General features: G+C 45.2%; 1 protein-coding gene across 1 annotated transcript in view; it reads right to left on the bottom strand.

Annotated features, from left to right (window-relative positions):
- The window catches only part of RIMS3 (regulating synaptic membrane exocytosis 3), a 77,945-nt gene extending 71,205 nt beyond the window's left edge, over positions 1–6,740 (bottom strand). The window contains exon 1 of the mRNA XM_087727705.1: positions 6,586–6,740. Coding sequence (XP_087583831.1) covers positions 6,586–6,648 — 63 coding nt within the window. The 5' untranslated portion in view covers positions 6,649–6,740. The remainder of the gene's footprint in view (positions 1–6,585) is intronic.
- Positions 6,741–9,036: the final 2,296 nt, after the last annotated feature.

The raw sequence follows: 9,036 nt of genomic DNA on the forward strand, positions 1-9,036 counted from the left end.
GAACCTGTAGTAAAAAAAAAAAATGCTTAAAACGTTTTTTAAAAAAAGTTCTGAAAATCAGCTGTGCGTCAGAACGTTTTTAAAAAAAACTTTTTTTAGTATTTTTTACTACCGGTTCAGGCGAACTGGCCCAAACCAGTAGCATTTCACCCCCGCTGTGTAGTGGTTCACCTATCCTATGAGGGACCATCTAAAGGTGACTATTCTACAGAAGATCCTGGCTTTCCCGCAAGAGATCTCACACCATTAGAATGGGTACACCCTCTTCTAAAAAGGGTGCAAGTAATTTTTTTTTGTTTTACATTTGGCAGGAATGACAGTGAAATAAAGGTTTTTCAACCCTATTTCTATGAATTGTACATGTTTTTGAGCTGCTTCCATTGCTGAAATAATTTACAGGCTTCTAATGATCTTCAGTACAAATTATTTATTCCTGTTTCTGGCGTTTTCTTCTGAATTGGATTCCACCAACTGGATTCCACTTGATCAGTTCTGGTGTAGCTTCTTGTATCAACCCAACCAGACTGATCTGTAATCCAGAGCTTGTTGCTCTATGAAGCAACAGTAAGTAGTTCTTAAGTAGTTCATTGTACAGTAAGTAATACTTCTGGCTCACTGAACAAATTGCGGTTAAGTAAATCAGAATTTCAGACATTGTGTCACCCAGATTCTGGCTTTTTTCTACTTCCATTTGTATCTGCTGAACTGGATAGGTTAGCTTTGAAAGAAAAGAAAGCAGCAGCAGCAGCGGCAGCAGCATAACTGGGAGATGTCATGCCACAACCTTGCTCTGCTGCTAATGAAATCAGCCACTCTGGACTCACAAGATCCTCTCCCAGGGCAGCGGGTGATGTAAGCCAGCACTCGGCTAATTGCTTGTTTAGCAGAGCTTGGAAGAAGCATTGCAAATCTATCTGCCTCCCCGGGACTGATTCCCATCACTTCACAGCCAGCCATTAAGAGTGGCTGGGGAGAGGGCAGGCCCTCCTGAAGCCCAACCCCCTTGGAGGACACACGCTGAAGAAGACCCTTTTCAGCAAGATCCATTTTCCAAGGGTCTCCATGCATTTCAAAACATAGGCAAGGAGGCTCACAGCAAGTGAATCTTCCCTGCCGTTTGAGCAAAAGATACAGCTTTCACCAAGCCTGCTCAACATTAATCGACCAGAATTGCATTCATTTCCTGAATACTCACTCAATGTCTGAAAGAGGCAACGCGGAGGCTGACACAGGGCAGCTGTTCTGGCCGAGTGAGTCAAGTATCTAAAGAGGAACACCCTTGAAAGGGTTGCATGGCTTAAGATCCTGAACTCCGAAATTCAGACCTATATGGCCCATGTTGGAACGTGTAAAGCTCAGCCAGCAGTGCCCTGGAGAATATAAAGATAAAGATAAGGTTCCATTCACACATATGTGCTACTCGTTCCCAACTCTCGGGGGCAGTGCTCATCTCCGTTTCAAAGCTGAAGAGCCAGCGCTGTCCGAAGACATCTCCGTGGTCATGTGGCCGGCATGACTCAATGCTGAAGGCGCATGGAACGGTGTGATCTTCCCACCAAAGGTGGTTCCTATTTTTCTACTTGCATTTTTAAAGTGCTTTCGAACGGCTAGATTGGCAGAAGCTGGGACAAGTAGAGGGAGCTCACTCCGTTATGAGGTGCTAAGAATTCAAACTGCCATACTGCCGATCTTTCTGATCGACAAGCTCAGCGTCTTAGCCACTGAGTTACCGTGTCCCTCCTGGAGAATATACAGAGGCAGTGGTGAAAATCAAAAATTTGGTTGGGCATGGCAGAGGAAGAATTTTGCAAAATCTCCATTCCCTCCCCACTCTGGGGCCAGCCAGAGGTGGTATTTGCCGGTTCTCCAAACTACTCAAAGTTTCCGCTAGCGGTTCTTCAGTACCTGTCAGAACCTGCTGAATTTCACCCCTGTACAGAGGGTTTATGCTCTACTAACTCTAAAATATATGGAACGCTTTTGCTTTCCCTACCAACCACTCAGTGAGGCTAAATTTTCCAGCATTTCTCTTTCGAGCAATTAAACCTAGAAAGACACATTCTTAGGCAAGATGTGCAACAGTCCAGGAAGCGCTGGAGAGGTGACAGCTCAACCTATTGGATTCTTGCCATTTATGCAACCGTTTGCAGGCCTCAAAAACCCTGCCAGAGAAAGAAGGTGCCAGTTAGAGCACAGAAACCTTCCAGCATTCATTCTTGGCTCTTTCTTCCAACATTTTCTTTCCTTCCTTCTTCCGTCCCTCCTTCCAGTTTGGTTTTAAGATCCCAGCAACAGGGCAAACCGTTTCAGCTTGCCATCAGATAGTTCTGGCCACATATCCCCAAAGGGACTCCTGCCACAGCCTTATTACAGCTAATTGGAAGGGAACTTCTGGTGTCTAAAGGTAACATGTTAACCCTTGGCTGGCCAGGCTTTTGCAAAAGAGCCTCGCTTTTCATTTTTCCCTGACAATCCTGGCCTGTTGCATGCCACACCCTCCCTTGGACAAAGGCAGACAACCTCAGTCTGGTAACACATTTTCCAGAAAACACACTGGTTGCATTCGCTCAACATGTTTAACCAAGTCAGTTGGAAACTGAGCAGTTGCATTTTGTGCACCAGGGTATATAAAAAAGACCTTTGATTCAATTTAGTTGTCAGGATTGATGCATTGTGTAAACCCACCCCTTGCCTGGTTCCACACATTGGGCGAAGCCATTTAAAAAATGGATTAATTCAGGAACCGAATTGAGTGCATTGACTGAACATTGCCCTTCTGAAGCTCATGACTTCGCTTGTAGAGGTGGGATTCAGCCGGTTTGGACCATTTCTGGAAAACCGGTAGTGGAAATTTTGAGTAGTTTGGAGAACCGGCAAATACCATCTCTGGCTGGCCCCGCCCCATCTATTCTCTGCCTCCTGAGTCCCAGCTGATCGGGAAGAAATGGGGATTTTGCAGTATCTTTCACCAAGCTACACTCACCAAGCCACGCCTACAGAACCGGTAGTAAAAAAAATTCAATCCCACCACTGCTTCATTTGCAATGATGGGTTTGCTTCTGGGTGCCATTCAGTGCGCTGGTTATTACTTTTAAAGGCCTACATGGCTTGTGGCCAAGTTGTATGAAGGACCCCTTGCCCCAGGTACAGCTACCTGGCCCATCAGAGAGGACAGGCGGGATAGGTTACAGGTGTCATCTAACCAGTGAGAACTAAAAGAAAGGCCTTCTATGTGGTGGCTCCCTTCCTCTGGAAAATCATTCTCCCAAGATATAAGAATGGTCCCTGCATGGATATTTTTCCAGAAAGCCCTGAATACATGGTTCTGCCAACGAGCCTAAGGACCAGCGGTGGGTTTCAAAATCTTTTACTACTTGTTCTGTGGGTGTGGCTTGGTGGGCGTCGCAGAGGAAGGATACTGCAATATCTCCATTCCCTCCCCACTCCAGAGAAAAGATACTGCAAAATCCCCATTCCCTCCCCACTCGAGGGGAAGGATACTGCAAAATCTCTATTCCCTCCCAACTCCAGGGGAAGGATACTGCAAAATCTCTATTCCCTCCCAACTCCAGGGGAAGGATACTGCAAAATCTCTATTCCCTCCCAACTCCAGAACTGGTCAGAACCTGCTGAATACCACCTCTGCTGAGGACCCCAGATTAACAGAAAGGCCATCAAGTGAGTAGTATGATTGTGTTTGCTGCCATCGCTGAGGTGGCAGTGGAGGGGGGAAGTAGGTTATTTTTTATATTGTGAAATAGTGTAAGCCAGAGGTCTCCAACTGCTAGGCCGCAGCCCAGTGCCAGGTGCAGCCTGTTCAAAACTGGGCCATGGAAGTGATGGGTGAACACACACATGCACAAAACCATCCCTTTTCTCTCCCCCGCTCCCACTGCTGCAGCAGCAGTCTGCCAAACCAGAAAGTTTGGAGACCGCCAGTGTAAGTTATCCAGAATCACTGTGTGTGAGTTGGGCAGTTCTTTTAATATAGGATTCAAATCCAGGGATGATTTGAAAAAGTATTTTTCTCCAGTGCCGATTTGAATCCTGCAAAGATATTTTCCACTTCTCTAGCTGGGATGCCAGAGATATTTATCCACTTACAGCCAATTGTGTAGTGACTGTTCAAAGTTCACACAGTGCCGAAAAAAAGTGACATGACTATTTTTCACACTTAATGACTTGCATCCACCTTTTGCCACTTTCTGACAAGCAAAATCAATGAGGAAGCCAGATCCATTAACAACCGTGATACTAATTTAATAGCTGCAATGATTCACTTAACAACTGTGGCAAGAAAGACCGTAAAGTAAGGGAGGGGGGAATTCACTTAACAACTGTTGTGTTCATCAGTGGAAATGTTGGGCTCAGTTGTGGTTGTAAATCAAGGATCACTTGTCTTCCCATAGCTGGGAATTCATAACTGTTTCCCAGCTCATCTGGAAGGTGCCACATAAGAAAGCACTACTGAATCCATGATTCAGCCAGTTTGGATTTGTGATTAAAACACCATGCTAGAAACCAGAAAACCAAGAGTTCTAGTCCCACCTTAGGCTGGCTGGGAGTCTTTGGGCCAATCACTAGGAGACGGTGAATTCTAGTCCCGCCTTAGAGTGAAAGCTGGTTGGGTGATTTTGGGCCAGTCCCCCCCTCTCTCTCAGCCCAACCTACCTCACAGGGTTGTTGTGGAAAAAATAAGAGGAGGAAGGAGGATTAGATATGTTTGCCAACTTGAGTTATTTATTAAAAAAATAATAAAGATGGGATTAAAATAAATAAAAAGCCTTCTCCTTTAGTCCTTAATAGAAGCTACAATAAATGGAAGGTTGAACCTTTTCACTACCGAGATCTTTACTGTTTTATTTATTTAAATTATGCTTATCTCTTCTTAAAAAGAGTATATCTACCTAGGCTTAGAACTTGATCAGAATCTGAACAAGCATTTTGTAATGACAGCAGGGGAATGCTCTATTTTTTATTGTATATTTGTTTTTGTTTTTTTCAGACTGAGTTCCCCAGACATCCAAGTCAAATAAAATAAACAGTTACACAGTAGTGATACATGTAAAACTAGATTACACTGAATTTACAGAATCTGGGGCATTTAAAAAAAACACACCACTTTTCAACTACTTTTAAAACCAATTAGCATTCAATGGTGTTTAAAAGTCATGCTCCTAGCAAAGATAATGAGCTACATAAATATAACGATCACAATTCTTAACAGTCAAGACAAGAAAATTAAACAGAAGGTATTGCTGGAGTTTTGGACAAGAAACAGGTGAAATCCAGGCCTTTATTTAAGACTGACCAATGAACTTAAAACCCCACCCCTCAATTCAGCCATCCTCTCTAACCACATTCCCATGAAATCACTACCTTTTACTCTGAACATTAACTTGTTTATTGTTGAAACAGGAAAATGCAATTCAATATTTAATGTTGTAAATACTGAGTTAAGTACCATGATTGATTATTCTTATCTTGGAAAATTAAAGGGGATTTAGAGCTCCAGAATAGCTAATTATGATTGGACTATATTTAAGTTGTGTCCAATTCAGTACTTGCAACAATCGCCACAGACCCCCACCCTGAAAAGCCTAGCTAAAGCATTTTTTTCAGGCACAATAAAAATAGGGTACATAGCTAAAAGTAGACAACATTCACACAACAGTTTTAACTTGGTTATTGTATGAAGCCATCTTGCACATTACATTGAGCCCTAAACTATCTAAGCAAACTGTGGGTCACTCAACAGTTTAAGTCACCCGAAATCAACCCCAGGTAAAATGTTAGCTCAACTCAGTAGATGAATGCCATAAAAAGATGTGTAACCAGCTCGGTAAATCTTGCATAAACCGATCGACCTTATTTCATCTTAGCCAATTCCAAGCAAATTCAGGCGAGCCGTTCACTTATGGAAGAGCCGGCTTAAGGCAGAACCAGCAAATAAAGGCTAATAGAATAAACGAGGGTCCCGCTAATTACGTGTGAGGCTGCAATTGTGCACTCGCTTCTTTCTGCTGCGAAAGTGATAAAAGCCCAGTCAAGAAAAAAAGAAGAGCGAGAGGTCTGCGATTGTCCAAAGCGCACACCCAGTTTGAATTCAGCCAGGGTTCCTAAAAAAATGATTGCCATTTTCTTTTTAGGGTCGGCGCGAGGGAGAGGGCACTAAATGGAACAGATGTGCAGCATCCACACACAACCCGCTGAACTAAAGTATGATTGGCGGCTCCCCGGTCGTTTCAGTGCGAATGACACGGATCGCCCGAGCCAGCGGGAAACGGGGAGAAGGGAGCATAACGGAGGAAAAAGCCCGTCAGTCTTAACCGGCTTTAGCCCCCCGCCCCCTCCCCCGGGCGAAATCGTAGCGCATCGCACCCCAGACTAGCCTTCGCGCGCTATGGGCGATGGGCTCGGGGGTCCCGAGAAGGCGCTGGGTTGGAGAGGGGCTTTAGCTCTTTCAGGGGGGTCAGGGAAGGCTTCCAACCAAGAGCTGCTTCTTCCCGCTTCCCGGCCAAGCTGGTGCCCCGAGACGGACCGAGCGGCTGCCTTCCTGGAGAACGGCCGGAGCCGCTGACTCACCTCCCGCCGCTGGGCTCCCGCCGGCGGCAGCGGCGCCGAGCTGCTCCCCGCGGCCTCCTGCATCCGCCCACCCGGCGCCCTGGCCAGCCGCGGAGAAAGATGCTGCTAGGCGCTCGGCTGGCAGCTTTAAGCGCGCGGGGTGGGGACCGACCCTGGCCTCTCCCGCAGGCGGCCCAGCCTCCGCAGCCGGGGCGGCGGCCAGAGAAGCCGGGCTGGAGAAGGGCTGGGCCACGCCGGGGAGGGGAAGTGGGGGCGGCTGCAACTCCGGTGCCCACCCGCACCTGAGCTGCCCTCCCGCGGCTGGCTGGAGCGGACCCGGGAAAGGGCTCTGCGCCGCGCCTCAGACCAGATGCGAAGCCCAGGTTGACACTTCGCGCTGCGTTTTTAGGATGTTATGTGAATAGAATAGAACAGAATAGAATTGGAATTGGAATTGGAATTGGAATTGGAATTGGAATGGAATGGAATAGAATTCTTTATTGGAAAAGTGTGATTGGACACACAAGGAATTTGTCTTTGGTGCAGATGCTCTCAAAATACAAGCTACATTCATCAAGAATCATAAGGTACAACAGTTAATGATAAGTCATAGGGTACAAATAAACAATTAGGAAATAATATCAATATAAATCATAAGGATACAAGCAACAAAGTTACAGTCCTGCAGTCATAAGTGGGAGGAGATGGGTGATAGGAACGATGGGAAGACTAATAGTAATAGTAATGCAGCCTTAATGAATAGTTTGACATTTTTGAGGGATTTTTTTGTTTAGCAGAGTGATGGTTTTAGAGAAAAAAACTGTCCTTGTGTCTAGCTGTCTTGGTGTGCAGTGCTCTATAGCATCATTTTGAGGGTAGAAGTTGAAATACTTTATGTTCAGGATGTGAGGGGTCTGTAAATATTTTCACAGCCCCCTTTTTGACTTGTGCAGTGTCCAGGTCCTCAATGGAAGGCAGGTTGGTAGCCATTGTTTTTTCTGCAGTTCTGATTATCCACTGAAGTCTGTGTCTGTAGCTGATGGGCATGCTAAGTGACCACCTGATTCAGCCTGGCACACCAACCCAGTGCCACTTTCTTTTCTTCTTGGTATAGGGGAGGTAGGCTTGTGCCTGGGGGTCAGAGATGCAAGTGATCAGCTGCAGGGGGAAAATCACCCTTGGGCTGATATTGTTGTCTGAACCCACCTTGAAAGTCAAAAAGGAAAGTCACTCATCTCACTGACCACGAAGAAGTTAGTTTGGGCTCAGTGTGGCGTGCAAATTCAGCCCTTCTGTTTGTGCCTTGTTCAACCATCCACCAGCTTAAATAGACCATGATTTATCAGGATTTGGGCATCCAGAGAAGTTTTTTAAGCCATTGCGCTACTGATTCACAGTATTTTTCTGACGGTGCCAGAAGATGTCATCTTCTACCCGAAACCCTCTGTGTTTCAATTTTTATTTTCCTTAGCAGAAACAAAAATACACCTAAATCCATTTAGAAGAAAAACATGAAAAATCTTTTGACTGTGTCAAGCATCTTCTGTCTGAAGCATTCCCCCCTTCTGTTAGTTATATGTCAATTTTTCAGAGGCGACCTGGATAATTTCCTGCAAACTTCTTGACAAAGGTTTTTCAGAAGGGTTTGTTATTGTCTCCTTCCTTGGGCTGACAGAAAGTGACTGGCTCAAGGTCACCCAGCTGGCTTTGTGCCCAAGGTGGGACTAGAACTCACAGTCTCCCAGTTTCTAGCCTGATGCCTTAGCCCAGTATTTCTCAACTTTGGCAACTTGAAGATGTGTGGACTTCAACTCCCAGAATTCCCTAGCCAGCCATCTTCAAGATGCCAAGTTTGTGAAACACTGCCCTAACCACTACACCCAACTGGCTCTTATTTGAAGCATTTAGGATGCTCCGAATTGCACAACAAAAACAAAGCACCTTAGGGATGTCCTTCTGTTTAGATGTGGTATTACAGAAGCGATGTGCTTTCAAAAATGAGCCTTAGAGCTGTTGTCCATTTGGGGTTCCAGGGGCTCCTTCTTTGGACATCACCCAGAGATTCCTGTAGACATGGGTAGCACGGCTTCCCACTTATCTTCCTACAAATGATTATGCATGCACTGAAAGAAGCTTCTTCTTGTTATTATTATTATTTCATTTATTCATTAAACATGAAACTCAGTCAACTGAACATTCAAAAATGCATCACAAATACCATTGACTGATGCTAATGGTGATACGGGTTGCTGCCAGCATCTTAGGTATCAACCAGATATCTTCTTAAAATATATGATGTTCCTAGTAGCACAGTTTTTTGCAGTTCCACTGGTGTTATTGCAGGAAGCTGCAATTTCTTTATGTGTTTTATAAAATTCTTGGACATGATACCAAGTGCCCCAATGACAATGAGTATCACTGTTACACGCTTCATCCATAGCCATGTACTGTAGTTTTGAGGGCCAGATTGCA

The sequence above is a fragment of the Thamnophis sirtalis genome, unplaced genomic scaffold, assembly GCF_051295495.1.
Source record: "Thamnophis sirtalis isolate CommonGarterSnake01/CBP01778 unplaced genomic scaffold, rThaSir2_p1.2 scaffold_13, whole genome shotgun sequence".
NCBI lineage: Eukaryota > Metazoa > Chordata > Lepidosauria > Squamata > Natricidae > Thamnophis > Thamnophis sirtalis.